The following is a 16,680-nucleotide window of genomic DNA, read 5'->3' as shown; positions in this document are numbered from 1 at the left end:
AGTGAAATATTCTCGAATATACAATGAAATAACAAACACAAAACAATGCTCAATTCGAGGAAACAAAAGTAGAAATATACATATGTAGCTTTTGAGTTTTAACGCATGTGAAGTTTTTATCAGTCCAAAATACTGTTTGTGAAAAATAAATCTTGTTAAAATTACCGAGAATGGCACCAGGAAAAAAAAGCAGATTGTAATCATTGAAAATGAAACGAAACTCTAAAATAACGTTGATATAATGAAGATCATTTTACATTATTTACGTTCTGTCTCGATGCTTTGAGCTTCTATACGTCGATGTAACAGTAGCTGGAGACCACAATTAATCGTGTTCAAGGAAAGTAATGTTACTAGTGCTTGACAACAGCATTAAACTGTTATAAAACATAAAATACCGCCAAAGACATAGTCATTAACAAGCTAACTCTTCTATTCTAGAGATAGAAAACATAATCATTCAGACGTTTATGCTGATTTTTAAAAAATAAAAAAAAATCCTGGTAAATTGATTGCGTTGTAGAAATATCAGAAAATGAGCAGTCTTATTCTCGGAAGCTGTGGTAGTGATCTCAGGTGACAGATTTCCATTGGATGCCATCTTTTCTACCAATTAGCTATCTATAATTTAATAGCGCTGCGTGGAGAGACCGAGAGAGCAGTTCAATAGTGACGGCTAGCCAGCTGTTCAACCGGAACCCCTCATGAATTTTGGATAGCCCTCTTACGTAATTGGTCGTACATCTTAAGAGCCCGCGAGTGCCACCACAGCAGATTGGTCGGGACATCGACAGTTAAGGAGTAGAGGATTGACTTGTAGCATGAGCAGCACGATGTCTCTCCAGCAGTCCGTGACTCTTGTAGTCTTTTTGGGAATTTTTACCATTTTCTCGTTTTGTCAATGTTCAGATTACGGGGAGGATTATATACAGAAGGTAAATTGTCCATTTTTGTTTTTGTTTTTTTTAAAAAGAAGGTAAATCTCGCGGTTGTTTGATGTTCATAAGAAACATCGACTGCTTTATTTTTAATAATCAGTAAAATTTAATGAGAAAAATAAAGAAAATAAATAAGAAAAACATCCGTTTAATGGTCGTTAGATTTCAGAAACTTGTGAGTTTTCACTGGTTGAATAAAAATGAATTCATTACATTAAGAGTAGTCTTTACTTTGAAATAATTATTTTTGAAGAGGGTAATGTTTGGTTTATAACTTTTAAATAATATTAATATTTGGAATAATCTGTCTCTCCTCTCTCTCTCTCTCTCTCTCTCTCTCTCTCTGTGTGTGTGTGTGTCTTACTGTTGACAGAAATGTAATTTATAAATGGACCCTCTATTAGATAGATACTAGAGGCAGGAAATGGAATAATCATATAAAGTTTTAGATATATACTAGAGGCAGGATATGGAATAATCATATAAAGTTTTAGATAGATACTAGAGGCAGGATATGGAATAATTAGATAAAGTTTTAGATAGATACTGGAGGCAGGATATGGAATAATTAGATAAAGTTTTAGATATATACTAGAGGCAGGATATGGAATAATCATATAAAGTTTTAGATATATACTAGAGGCAGGATATGGAATAATTAGATAAAGTTATAGATAGAGACTGGAGGCAGGATATGGTATAATTAGATAAAGTTTTAGATAAATACTAGGACAGGATATGAAATAATTAGATAAAGTTTTAGATATATACTAGAGGCAGGATATGGAATAATCATATAAAGTTTTAGATAGATACTGGAGGCAGGATATGAAATAATTAGATAAAGTTTTAGATATATACTAGGGCAGGATATGAGATAAGTAGAGAAAGTTTTAGATAGGATAAAGAGCCTACCTATGTGTATTTAGACGCACTCGTCACTACGTCACACTCAGTATTCACGCCGTGCATATTTCCGTAGATTCATTCAACTCTTAACACGAAGGAGAATTAAGAGTTTAAACTTCTCAGAAAACTTCAATAAACAACTTTTTTGATAGATATGTTATGTCGAATCAGCTCTTTTATTTATCTATTTGTCTATTTATTTATTTATCTATTCTTTTCTGTAAACTTGTAAACGATATTGTTGAAGAAAACACACATTGAAATATGCACGTGCACTTTATGTTTAATGTTTTTTACACAAGTTTCATATGTATGCCATTCTCGAGAGGGACGTTAACAATATTCAATCAATCATGTGTGTGCCTGTTATTTTTAATGGGTTAATATTGAATTTAAAAAAAAAAAATTGAAAAAAAATATACGATTGAGAAAAAGATACCCCCCCCCCCCCCCCAAAAAAAAAACAACAAAAAAACCCACATGAAAACATTGATGTTTTAGATACACGTTTCAAACTTCAAGCCTTATATTAAGAAAAACCAATAAGTTTTATTTGATGAAATTGTAATATTGAACACGAATTTCATTTCATTTCTCGCAATATGACACGAGAAATTACACTAATGCTTAAATTATCTGTTTCAATTGCATAGCATGGCTATGGGATTAATATTTCTAAATATGTCGTATCTCTAATAGACACAATATACCTCAAAGAGATATGATTCTTTCTTTAATAGATTGTTGAATACACGCCTTTATAGATGGGAAAATAGTATGAAAATGTGCAGTTAATTTTTTTAAAATCAAAATATCTATGACGCTTTACTTTAGTGTTACCAGCATTGATGTAAGATCTAAAAATATCTCCAAAAAAGAGAAGACCCCCCCCTCCCCCAATGAGCAAAGTGAAAGCGCTTTTTATTTGTCTAATGGCCTTTACTTGCCCCTAATTCATTTCTGAACGGCGCTAAGAATGCATGTCATAAGAAATTACTCTTAATATTTCTAGGCGGGTTTGGGCTATGCATAATAGATAGAGGCACTTTAATTTTATGGAGGGCGGATGACGAGGGATTACATGTGAGTATAGTCCCAATGGATACGGGCCGACTTTAACCGTTTGTTACATGTCCCAGCTCATTTCACAGATTGCAATATCAAATATACCGACAACACTAAATAAATTATTAACACCGTTCCTTGAGACCGACTTGATAGTTTTAGGTAAACAGCTGTCGATTTCTATAGCTACATGTCATATCAATAAAATATGCAGCTCTGTACATATATGAAGTTTCCTTTGGAATTTCTGAATCCACTTTACTTAAAAAAGATTACACCAGTGTCGCATTTCGAATTTGTTGTAAGTCAAGAAAAACGAAATTCGTACTATGTTACCGAATTTGATGTTTTTCGGTCGATTCGCATAATAAAACCCGTCACGCCACTTTAAAGGACAGCGAAGAGGATTTCTATTTCCACGATTTAACAAGAAAATATTAGTTGATTGCTCCCGAAGCAATAAAATACATTTATAATTTATCAAGTGCAATGTTTATGTAAATTCATATTTAACATCAATGCAATGGATGTATTGGTGGGCCGGGTTCTTGTAGTGTAGTCCTCAGAGGAAAAAGTTGAGTTTATTATTTAGTGTCGCTTTTGGAATTCAATTCTATAGGAAGATGAATTATGAATATCCATTTTTGTAAAGTTAAATACACTCATCTGAGACTATTCCATGAATTTGTTATAACATAATATAGAATATGTTTTGATAACTGTAGGTCATGAAACATACAGGCCTATTGAGGATATTGTTTTTTATGTCGAAATCGTGAAACCAATTTTTAAAACGTTTGCAAATTAAAAAGTATATGTACTTTTCTTTCTTTCTTTTTTTATTTTTTGACTTGCTTACTTATTCCTCTTCGTTCCGTTCGGAAAACAGGGCCCGCTCCGTTCGGAACATAGGACCCGCACTGCTGTTTTCCATCGTTTTCTGTCTGGGGCTGTTCTTCCCCAGGTCATGTTGATGTTCCTGAGCTTTTTTTCAAATTCAGTCATAAAAGAAAGTGGTGGTCCCAAATGCGCCAAAATATCACCACAGACACTGTTAACCTTCAATTGGATTTCATTTTCCTGTATTTTTATAGATACTTAGCATAGACAAATGAATTCTTTTCTGAATTTCAGCATTAAATTCATCAGTGTGAAAAGTCACAATATAGATATACATAAGTATAATACAGGTAATACATCTATAAATAGAACAGGAACCCTCTCTACTCTATTATCTGTAAGTGTTCTTTAAGTCTATTGAGGAACAATTACACGTACACACTAACACGAATGTACACGTACACACGTAACAATAATGTACGCGTACACACTAACACGAACACTAACACGAATGGATACGCTAACACGTAACACGTATCACGTAACACGTAATATACACGTACACACGTAACACGAATGTACACGTACACACGTAACAATAATGTACACGTACACACGTTACGTCAATGTACACAAACACACGTAACATGAATGCAACTTAATTTTCAAGTTAATTAATTTTTTTTCATCATGATGCCTGTCAATTGTAAACCGGTGCGTATTCTTAACTTGTAATAAGGATCTCTCTCTCTCTCTCTCTCTCTCTCTCTCTCTCTCTCTCTCTCTCTCTCTCTCTCTCTCTCTCTCAATTAGATGTAGGTTTTTTTAACTTATGTGTCAGAAATTATTACAACGGTGCAGTGGTCAGAGATTTATTCTATGACCGAGTGGTGATGGGTTTGAGCCCTGCTCGTACCTTGTCGTCATCAAACCTTCGACGTAAAACTAGGTAGTGATCCTTCGCCAACCCTCTGCAATACGCTATTTTCGCGATAGCAGGTCTTCTATGTTGGAGGTACGTTTAGTATTCTGTTGAACGCTTGAGTGGATACAAGACATATATATATATATATATATATATATATATATATATATATATATATACTGGTTATGTAGATAACAATAAAAGTTATGAAAGCGTACAATTGGTATAAATATCAGCAGTCACGGAAGCTTTCGGATGAGGTCACGTGTCACGGTAGGAGTTGATCCGATAAAATAAGACCCCGAGCACTAAGTATAGGTCTAAATTTGTGGTAAGTCATCTACAAAGTGAAGGGGGGGGGGGCAGTCGTCGAAGAAGTTCACTTTACCATATCCTGAACATTCTTTACAAGCAAAACATATTTTTGAATACTTCAAATCTTGATACATTGTATAAATCGTAAGGGGAAGGGAGGATTGGGATGGGGGCAAAAGTTGACCTTTCCATGCATGTATTCAGTTCTTCTGTTCAAATATAGTTTTTGTATTGCCTTCCACTCCTGCTGAAAAGGGGGGGGGGGGGGCAGCCTATACTTCGAATATTGTAAAAATAACGGTTAACAAGGAAAAGTACGTTTGTCAAAACAAGTCCCTCCACTACCCCCCACCCCCACCCCACCTCCCCTCCCTGCTGTGTGCTACGTGCTTGTATGTAATAGATTGTGTGATTTATGTAATATAAGGTATTTCACATGCAGTCGTTAGAGATTCAAGAGAATCTTTTTTTAAAAAAACCGGTTTTTTTCCTTCTTTGTGGTTTCTTAAATACAGTTTAGTTACAAACTTTAATCATTTTACAGAGCTGTGCGAAATTGTCGGTGTCTAGTCGTTTTGCTATACCTAAAAATAAGTTCATTTCATTGAATATTATGTTACATTTTGACTATTCTTATTTCAAACTTCTCAAGAAAATGATTTAACAAGGTATATTTCAGAGAAAAATGTCTAGAAATATACACTAATTTCTTACATTTAAAACAAATACAAACGCTTCTTTTGTTGCGATATCGATCATATTTTATTTCTTTTTACATTATATCTGCACTATATTTTATTTCTTTTTACATTATACCTGCACTATATTTATTTCTTACAATATATCTGGACTATATTTTATTTCTTTTTACATTATATCTGCACTATATTTTATTTCTTTTTACATTATACCTGCACTATATTTTATTTCTTACATTATATCTGGACTATATTTTATTTCTTTTTACATTATATCTGCACTATATTTTATTTCTTTTTACATTATATCTGCACTATATTTTATTTCTTTTTACATTATATCTGCACTATATTTCTTAGGGTCAGCCGTGTTTAGAACAAATCATTGTACACGTATTTTAGTGTATTTACATGTACTTGTCAATTGATAAGAGCACCTGTAAATAAATATATGGAACATTTATATTCAATGTCAGTTATGCAATACAATTTTACAAACATTTAGGATATAAAACAAACTGTTACATAAATATCCTCATAGATAATACAATGACATGGAGAAAATGGAGCATTTCATGATATTGGTAATATCGGGTAACTTATTGATAATTCTAAAACATTATTGGAAAAATGAATAAATAAATAACTGAAAGCATGACATTGGCATATCAATATAACTCATAAAATCCCTAAGGCTTAATACAATGATTCTGTATGAACTGTAACGCAATACAGTGTACACGGAAACAGCGACAATGTTTAACTTACAGCATTTATTCTAGAAGTGACATCTCCCCAAGTTTCTTTCATAGCATTGGACCTGTAGTCCTTTTCTCCACCTCGTCAAACAATACTGATATTTTAGCAGCTGAAAAGTTTGGACATCGTTTCATGGGCATCTTAAATCTTTTGACACCGATTTGTCTGAGTGCATGCACACGGACTTCGTAGCCGCTATGTGGTCGCAAGTAAACGTATTCGAATACCATTCATTTATAATTTTATTGTTTGTAGACAGGAAAGCAGTGTTGGGTGAATCTATTTCTTCACGTTTTTATGTTTTGGTTAGTTTTCATATTATTTCATTTCATTCAGTTATAGGATTTTTCACATAGGAAAGCTTTTGCGTCCAGTATACATGTGCAGTCGAACACGCGTACCCGATTTGTTCGATTAATGCGACGTTCACATAAGTCAGAGCTTAAGACCCTCTTATGATCTATCTTATGATAGATCTCAAGTTAGTTTTGCGAACCCCGGCCCTAGTTCCTGTTTCCAACGAGAGGGATTCAGTTCGAAGAGATACAGTTAGCTCTGTGTCCACTCCCTCCATCAAAGAGAGATGCGACTATCATACCTACATGAAACATCCGTGTCACGTGTGTTATAGAGCTTTTATAATTCTATATCGTATTGGTCGTGTTACCTACTTCACATTGATCTGAAAACTTTCAATGTTTTTGATATCCTCATTTGTTGCTGCATGATAACCTCGGTCCTCAGTGCTCCTTGCTTGTCGTAAGAGGCGACCAAATGCTTCGGTCCTTCGGACGAGACCCCAAACACCGAAGTCCCGTGTCACAGCAGGTGTGGCACGATAAAGATCCCTGCCTGCTCAATGGCCATAACCGCTGAACAAAGGCCTAAATTTTACAGTCTTTCACCGGCAGTGGCGACGTCTCCATATGATTTATATATTCTCGAGAGGGTCGTTAAACAATATACAATCAATTGCTCTTACACAAACTACACTGTATCTAAAAAGCGCATAATTTGTAATGGTTGCTTACAATCAATCTGAATTGTATACTGTGAGAACAAATGTATGTTTTACACATGTATGTTCTTTGTATATGTCTCAAATCATCAATGTTATTTCATGTTATTGCCCTCTGTGGGTCCATAATTGGTCAATAAATCATATAGCATATCCTATAATTTTAGAGTTGATACAAAATGCAAAAGCTGTACTGTTCTTATTCTAATTTTTGTCACTGCCTTTGGTAAATAGTGTCAAATACAGTGTAAATATTGGATGAATTAAGCAACAAAGCGCTTTAAACTGATGTTATTTCAAAAACTGAAACACGACGTAGGCTGCCATTAAATGGGCCCATTCGTCGTCGTCGTCGTCGTCTCCTGGATCATTGTCTGAATCATCTCCTCGTGGAGTAACTAAGCTGTGCTCTCAGTACCACATATACACATAATTATAGCAAGTATCCATCACTTGTCAGAGATCATTATGCTTAAAATGACACCATGTCGAAGGAAAACCAGTAAAATGAGTAAACAGTCCGTGTTTGATGTTCCGATGTGACCCTGCTGTTTTCTTTAATTTCCTGCACTCGATGCCGATTTTATGTGTTAGTCTGTTGTTGGGCTTTCCGATTTTCATATAAAATCATCAGAGAAATTCAATTTCATAGATGTAAATGGGGGCAATAACTTGTAATGTATAAATCTCTCGTACCAAGTTTTCGGGGAAGTGTTGGGGGGGGGGGGGGACCTATCACCTATATCCCGATTATTTGATATCACGTTCTGTTTATCGTTTTCTTTATACTTAGCGTGTTGCAGGCTATTTATAGAAGATAATGTAAGATGCTGACTTTGTGGGTTTTTTTTTTTTTTTCATGGATGTACTTCGACTTCAGAAAATCAAGACCTTAATTTATACTACACCAGATGAAACCCCGCGCAAGCGCAATCACAAATAATATTGCATAGAGGAAGGAGTTTTCTAATGCGTGTTTGAATTGTTGCGCACATGAATTGAATGAGCGATATATCTTTAAATCAAGAACATGATTTGAAAAATTGTGTGCATCAGTTATGTTATATTTATGAATATCATACACAGTAAATTAAACTTGATTATTAAATCACTTGGAGCTCCACATTAAATCTCCTTATGTAACATAAATGATCTCTCGCCGTATTGAAAATTAGATAATGATTTTACAATTGCAGTTGTAATCCGTCATGCCGAATAGTTGACCGAAGACAAAATGGGCGGTCGTTCATAATTTGAAAATCAGTATTGCGAATGTGTTTATAATGGTAGTCTTTGTCTAGTGCGATAATTTAAAGGCAAAAGTATGATTGATTGATTGATTGATTGATTGGTTGGTTGGTTGGTTGGTTGGTTGTATCTTGTTTAAGGTCTTTCTCGAGAATTTTTCACTCATATGGAGACGTCACCAAGACCGGTGAGGGGCTGCAAAATGTAGGCATATGCTCGGCGCTAATGGCCTTTGAGCAGGGAGGGATCTTTAGCGTGTCACACATACTGTAACACGGGTCATCCGTTTTTATGGTCATCTCTGAGGACTCGTGACATTCACACCTGATGCCAAGCGTTTGGCGATGGAACTGTCACTACCTGTTTTAACGTCTTGGGTCTGTCGCGGCCGAGATTTGAACCCCTGCCTTCCGCATGCGGGGCGAACGCTCTAACCTCTAGACCACCGCGGTGGTCATGCGAAATTATGAATACATGTCGTTTCGTCTCGTCAAATGCAATAATCGAAAACATTATGCACTATGAATGACAAACAGAAAAACTGCTATATTGTAAACAGTGGCCTGATTTCTTGGACATTGTCAGGTAGTGTACAACCTAATTTCGGTCAAATATTTTAACTTTAAAGTTATAAGGCGCAAACTTCCCAGAACAGCCCCGGACCATTCGTATCTGACATATTGGACAGTTTTCGAGTTATTACTTACTTTCAAGATCTGTGTCATCACAAAACATGTTCAACCAAAATACTTTATGTGTTTATCCATGTTTTTGTACATGTCAGTAACCGCTTGTAAATTATTACAAAAAGTCGTAACAGTTACTTCTATAATCATGGAAAAAATCAAGAACATCGAAAATATCAGATGAATATCGTGTTTAAAAACGCATAGATGTGTCAGGTCGTTAGTCTCGGGATATGGGGGGTGTACTTCGTTGATTGAGGTGTATGTAAGTAATATAGTTACAAATCTTCATAAAATAATAAATAAGGGTCTAGTGAAAACTATAATAAGTATAAAGAACACTGAACACAATTTTATGCTGATCAATCACAACTTCTGAGGCTGATCATGTTGTAAACCGATCGAACTTTTCGTCTTGCTGGGAAGGCCTGGGAGTATGCGATTGGTTGTAGACCTAAGCGTCTATGATGCTGCATCGTTTTTGGCGCTTCGTTCTGGAAATTTCCATAAGGCTGATTCAAGACTAAAATCACGGAGTGAAGAAACGAACAGGCATATTTTATTTATTTAACAATTGTCAAAACTTATTTCTTCTGTGAGATCAAAATCAAGCATCGATAAACAACGGATTTACTTTATATCGTATTATCTCTTAAGTTTTCATTAAAAAGAAAAAAGATAACTAGCTTAGATCCGCCAAAGTGTGTCCGCCACTGTACTCTTATTGTTTGTTATTTCAGGGTAGTTTTTCGAAAACGGAAGTAGGTTTTTAATTGATTTTACGACATTTACTAATCAAGTAAGATTCTATTTAATCTTACGGATTTCACCTCACATTTGAAACAATATCATAGATACGCGCGGTAACTCTACAGCAAGCGTTTCGGATCCGGAGTTTATTGGCAAAATTTGTTAATTTACAAGTATAGATGTATATAATGCTTTTACACCGATAAACATCTGTTTCACTTTTCTGGAATTCCAAATGATATGTTACAAAGTTTATATCATCACACGCGAATAATTTTTTCCTGGCTTCGATTTGACATAGAATCTACAACCTGAAGGAATATTTAGAAACCCTTTCAGAATATGTGAAGTAAATTAATACGTGTTTATCTCCAGACCCATGCATTAGAACCCCCCACCCCCACCCACCCATGATAAAGAATTTCTTTGAACCGCGAAAGTTAACTGCAACAAAAATAAATGCTGTCACTGTATTTGGCGATATAATACAATGCACACAAAATTTCCCCCATTAGGCGTAGTACATCGGCGATTAAGGTGAATACGTCACGCAGACACGTGTGAGGACACTTTGAAAACTTTATTTGCACCCTTGAGCTACATGTAGATGTGTACAGTTTTCTAGTAGTCTTCTTTTATTGAAAATGACATCAAAAATTTACTGCTGCGGTAAATCATGATAAAACACGGCAGTTCAAAACATCTAATCTCCTATGTAAGCCTTGGGGTCTGAAAATATATTTTATTTCATTCTTTTAATTCTTTTGTGACAAAACCATGATGATTTTGTAATTCTTTGTCAGAAAGTATTTCATCGTCTGTGGTCGGTTTGATTTTAAATGAAAACGTCAGTTTACTGCTTGTTTTGGGGGTCTTGAGACCACGATTTATCTTTCATCGATTGCTCTGTCTTCCTGGGCTATATTCCCGTGTGGTATTTGTTTGTGAACAGTATTGTTGTACGAAATTGTTAACTTTCTCACAACAAGTTGAAAAGCAAGTGGAAGTTGTACAATTATAATGATGATGATAATGAAATTTATATAGCACCTTAATATATTAAACAAATTACTCTAAGGCGCTTTACAAGGGTAAGAAGAGGAATAAAACACAATAAAATGAAATTAAATGACAGAATGACTGAAGATCATACAATGCATATCTGTAAAATTATCTCCAAAAAAGAAAAAAAAAAAAAAAAAAAAAGAATAATAAAAAAAAAAATTTAATAAAAACTATTTTTAAGATCCACAGCCAAACGTTTTTTTTTTTTTTTTTTTTTATATATAATAAAACGGTCACGGTTCTTTACATGTTAGAAAATCTATAAAGCTAATTTATGAAAATGAGTTTTAAGACGTTTTTTGAAAATTTCAAAAGATGTTGACTTCTTAATGTCATCTGGGAGGTCATTCATGCTATCATAGTATGTAAAATGGTAGGACCACCGCCATTCTCCAACCAGAACACGCGGAAGCTCAGTGGAAAAGCGTACGGGAGGTTACGAGTTCGAGCCCCACTCTTGCCAAGGTACCGACCATACACCTGGGACGTAAATATAGCTAGTGATTATACGTTCGGTATGAAGGTAGTACTCTACATCGTCATAATGGCTGACTTCCTTTAAAAACATGGATGAAAAAATCGTTATCAGCAATTTTTGACTTTTCCTTTTACAGTGAAATACCTAGCCGAGTAGCTCAGTAGGTTAGAATACCGACTGCTGAACTGTAGGTCGCAGGTTCGAGTCCAGCAGGGGTTTTAAATTTTTATGCCCCCGAGATCGAAGATCGGGGGTCATATTGTTTTTGTCCTGTCTATCATTCTGTAAATATGTCATTCTGTCTGAAACTTTAACCTTGCTAATAACTTTTGAACAATAAGTGATAGAGCTTTGATATTTCACACGAGTATTCCTTGTGACAAGACCTTTCCGTGAGTACCAATATTTTTGACCCTGTGACCTTGACCTTGGAGTATGACCTACTTTTTGAAAACTTTAACCTTGCTAATAACTTTTGAACAATAAGTAATAGAGCTTTAATATTTCACATGAGTATTTCTTGTGACAAGACCTTTCCGTGAGTACCAATATTTTTGACCCTGTGACCTTGACCTTGGAGTATGACCTACTTTTTGAAAACTTTAACCTTGCTAATAACTTTTGAACAATAAGTGATAGAGCTGTGATATTTCACATAAGTGTTCCTTGTAACAAGACCTTTCCGTTGGTATTAAACCTTTTGACCTTGACATTTAACTTACTTTTAATTTTTTTTTTACATTGGTCATAACTTCTAAATGGTAAATATTAGAGCTTTCATATTATACATGAGCATTTCTTTTGACAAGTTTTTTCTACTGGTACCAAGATATTTGCCCTTGTGACCTTGGCCATCGGAATTGGCCATTATCGGGGGCATTTGTGTTTCACAAACACATCTTGTTTTCAGATTACCTTCTACTAAAACTGTATTTTTTTTTTTTTACAAAATAAAGTAAATTTGAAAATTTTCAACTTCAAAATATTTTTGTACATATCCTCCACTTTTCATCTACATCAAATTTCTCTGGTGTAGCATACCTCCTTAAGAAGTGAATATCACGGACTTAAAAACGCAGGTCCCGTGTCGCGGCAGGCAATGGTACGTTAAAGAACCCTCACTGCTACGACCTTGAGTGCTAACTTGAGTATTTCACCTACAGCTGGTGACGTATCAATGTGAGTACAAACTTCTCGACAGGACATAAAACAAACAAACGATCGAGCAGAACATGTACTCCTCATCTAAATAGTCTTTACTTTAGAAATTGAAAGTAATTTACGGGATCAAAGCAGCCCCATACAACACGTAGTATGATGAAGTTTACATAGCGAACATCCTTAAAATAAGATAGGGCTATATAGCGAACCTCCATAAAATAAAATAGGGCTATATAGCGAACCTCCATAAAATAAAATAGGGCTATATAGCGAACCTCCATAAAATAAAATAGGGCTATATAGCGAACCTCCATAAAATAAGATAGGGCTATATAGTGAACCTCCATAAAATAAGATAGGGCTATATAGCGAACCTCCATAAAATAAAATAGGGCTATATAGCGAACCTCCATAAAATAAGATAGAGCTATATAGCAAACCTCCATAAATTAAGATAGGGCTATATAGCGAACCTCCATAAAATAAGATAGGGCTATATAGCAAAAAAAAAAAAGGGGGGGAATCATTATAACTCCGTTATATCCAATACAATTCTCGTTATTTTCCTACCAGTGGGGAATAAATATCAATTCTCAATAAGCGTTCATTCGTTTTTATCGTGTTCGTTGTAAGTGGTTTAAACACACTTCATTACCCACGATACTGTTCACTGAATCTTTTTTTCTTCAGATTCAAAATTCTAAAGCACATGTCAATAAACTGGCGTCGTTACTCGCGGAGGAGTTGTTAAGAGAGGAGAACGACCCCACAAAAGGAAAAGAGAAAAGGCTCTTCTGCGCGAATAAAGGATGCATACCTAAGCCTACCAAAAAAGACTCCACAAAGATAAAAGAAAAAAGGGTCTTCTGTAACGGATTTTTCGGATGCAGCAATGGACGCAAGAGAGCCCAGTCTGTAGATCTGGAGCCTTTGAATTACCCGGATGTTGAACTAGACAACCAACCAGACTTCCAGAAACGCCTCTTTTGTAACCCCACTGGTTGTTTCAGAAAAAGGGGTACTTACAGGGGATACGAAAAGTTTCTTGAAAAACTTGGCAAAACTGGAAACATGGCGGTAAGATTAAACATTATATGTCATCGCATTGCAAAATGATTTCATAATAAAACTTCTAGAAACTATACATACTGTTGGGAGTAATCTTCCGTCATTTTAAAATGCATACAGTAAAAAAAAAATACCTAAATGTCTTTTAAGTTTCTATCTCTTTTCACTTTGCAGGGCTATTAAAGAAATCATTAGGAAACGTTGTACCAATACGTCCATCGTACGATTTTAATTCCAAATATCCTTGTAATATATTACACGTACAAGACATGTACAGATTCTATGTGTACAATACATGTTTAAATTTTATATGTACAAGACATGTTTAAATTTTATATGTAAAATACATGTATGAATTTGATATGTAAAATACATGTATGAATTTGATATGTAAGATACATGTATAATTTTTCTTGTCTAATTAGTCATTTAGGTCTTCTTTTATTTTCCTCATCGCAGTATTTATCATACTTATTTTGGAGAAGTGTGCTTCGGTGTGTGAGTTGGTTTTATTCCCTATTTCTTTTTAATATATATTGTACATTTACAAATTTTGTCATTTTAGATATGAAAACAACATCAAGTTAGCGTGAAATATTTATTTTATTTGCATATCATATTTACATGTTCTTTTATTTCTCGTACTTTTATCCATTTACTGAAACTTGTTTATTTCAAATAAAATTATTTTAACTTATTTCGTTCGTTTTACTTGACCCCATATGTAACTGCAGATTGAATGCTGAAAATTAGCTGATTTGTTCAAAGATGTGTGAAATTCGTTCATCGGATATCGGTGTAGACCAAATCATTTGATATCAAATTGCAGTGATTGCTGATGATAGACATAAGATTGCGTTGCCATGGTTGACAAAATTCCCGGCTTGGATTTCTCTCTAAAAAAAAAAAAAAAAAAGAAGTCTCAAACATTTAAGTTTAATTTTTATTTTCTTTGAGCAGTCAAAATTTGAGGAAATCTCAGAAATCCAGGTCAGAAAATAGTTATATTCCGAATTCGAATCGGAACTGATAGACACCGTGCAATAGTGCTGCCACTAGGAAGCACTTGTGCGAAACAGTGAAAGAAAGGTGAAGATAGCGAACTTTGATCAATCTCACAACTCCTATAAGGAATACAAACTTGATAGTAGGATGAACACGGACCCCTTGACACAATGGCGGTGAGATCAGGTGCATAGGAGGAGTAAACATTCCCTGTTGACCGGTACTGAGAAATGATGAACAATACTATTGAAAGTCCAACCGCACTGGGAAATAACAATCAATAGTGGGGAAGACCTAACAATACTGGGAAATACTGACTAATACATAACAAAACTGGATACTTAGAAATAACCAGCGAAATTGGTAAATACATGTATCTAACAATTCTGATGAGTATGATCTGCGTATGATCAATTCTTATATCAAGGTAGGCTACTGAAAAAACGTTGATATTACAAAGGTTTCAGCAGTCTCGTTTAAAGTCAGCATTTCGCATATTTTATGTTCGTTATAACGATCTAATTGCAAAAATAACCTGTCGTGCTTGTACCAATTGTTAGTCCGTACTTTACATACTAATTTTGACTACACATTTGTCCGTTTACCCGATCAAGGGAGAGAGCTCACGACGGATGTCACAGGTCAACAGGAAATGCTTACTCTTCCAAAACACCCCTGGTGTCCAAAGGTCCATGTTTGCTCTACCCTTTATTTTTTATTTTTTGTGAGATTTATGAGATTATCATTTATAGATAAAACGTTGTTTCGACGCAATAGTAATGAATACGCAACAATGCTCGTAAATATATAAAATGAAAAGAAATTCACGTATCAGGAAATCTGAAAATACCAGGAAATACATGTAGCAGACGATACAGAGTAATTCCCTATTATTCTAGGAAATACACAACAACGTTGTTAAATACTAAATAATATTGGGAAGTAGATCCACTTTGCAGCATAGAAAAACACCACGCAATACAGTAAGACGTTATACAGTGTTCTATACATCTCGGGACCTCTGTCACGACAGTTCGGTGTTCTATAGACCCCGGGACCTCTGTCACGACAGTTCAGTGTTCTATATATAGATCCCGGGACCTTTGTCACAACAGTTCAGTGTTCTATATATAGATTCCGGGACCTCTGTCACAACAGTTCAGTGTTCTATAGATCCCGGGACCTCTGTCACGACAGTTCATTGTTCTATATATAGATCCCGGGACCTCTGTCACAACAGTTCAGTGTTCTTGAGATCACGGGACCTCTGTCACGACAGTTCAGTGTTCTATAGATCCCGGGACCTCTGTCACGACAGTTCAGTGTTCTATATATAGATCCCGGGACCTCTGTCACGACATTTCAGTGTTCTATAGATCCCGGGTCCTCTGTCACGACAGTTCAGTGTTCTATATATAGATCCCGGGACCTCTGTCACGACATTTCAGTGTTCTATAGATCCCGGGTCCTCTGTCACGACAGTTCAGTGTTCTATATATAGATCACGGGACCTCTGTCACGACATTTCAGTGTTCTATGGATCCCGGGACCTCTGTCACGACAGTTCAGTATTCTATATATAGATACCGGACCTCTGTCACGACAGTTCAGTGTTCTATAGATCCCGGACCTCTGTCACGACAGTTCAGTGTTCTACAGATCCCGGGAACTCTGTCACAACAGTTCAGTGTTCTATATATAGATCCCGGGACCTCTGTCACGACAGTTCAGTGTTCTATATATAGATCCCGG

The 16,680-nt window shown here is 35.3% G+C and overlaps 1 protein-coding gene across 1 annotated transcript; it reads left to right on the top strand.

Annotated features, from left to right (window-relative positions):
* Window positions 1-630: 630 nt before the first annotated feature.
* On the top strand, window positions 631-14,620 carry LOC125657568 (uncharacterized). Its single transcript, XM_048888231.2, has 3 exons — window positions 631-935; window positions 13,546-13,932; window positions 14,098-14,620. Exons 1-3 carry the CDS (start codon window positions 822-824, stop codon window positions 14,104-14,106), a joined length of 510 nt encoding a protein of 169 aa, XP_048744188.1. The 5' UTR covers window positions 631-821; the 3' UTR covers window positions 14,107-14,620.
* Window positions 14,621-16,680: the final 2,060 nt, after the last annotated feature.

Source organism: Ostrea edulis, chromosome 9 (assembly GCF_947568905.1).
Source record: "Ostrea edulis chromosome 9, xbOstEdul1.1, whole genome shotgun sequence".
NCBI classification, from domain to species: domain Eukaryota; kingdom Metazoa; phylum Mollusca; class Bivalvia; order Ostreida; family Ostreidae; genus Ostrea; species Ostrea edulis.
Note: the sequence above shows the minus strand (reverse complement) of the source record. Positions and strands in the feature narration are given on the sequence as shown.

Excerpts from the sequence above, each read along its gene's own strand:
- LOC125657568 (XM_048888231.2), top strand. The coding sequence starts at position 822 with ATGAGCAGCACGATGTCTCTCCAGCAGTCCGTGACTCTTGTAGTCTTT. Across the intron at positions 936-13,545 it reads GGGAGGATTATATACAGAAG|ATTCAAAATTCTAAAGCACA; the intron begins GTAAATTGTCCA and ends TTTTTTCTTCAG.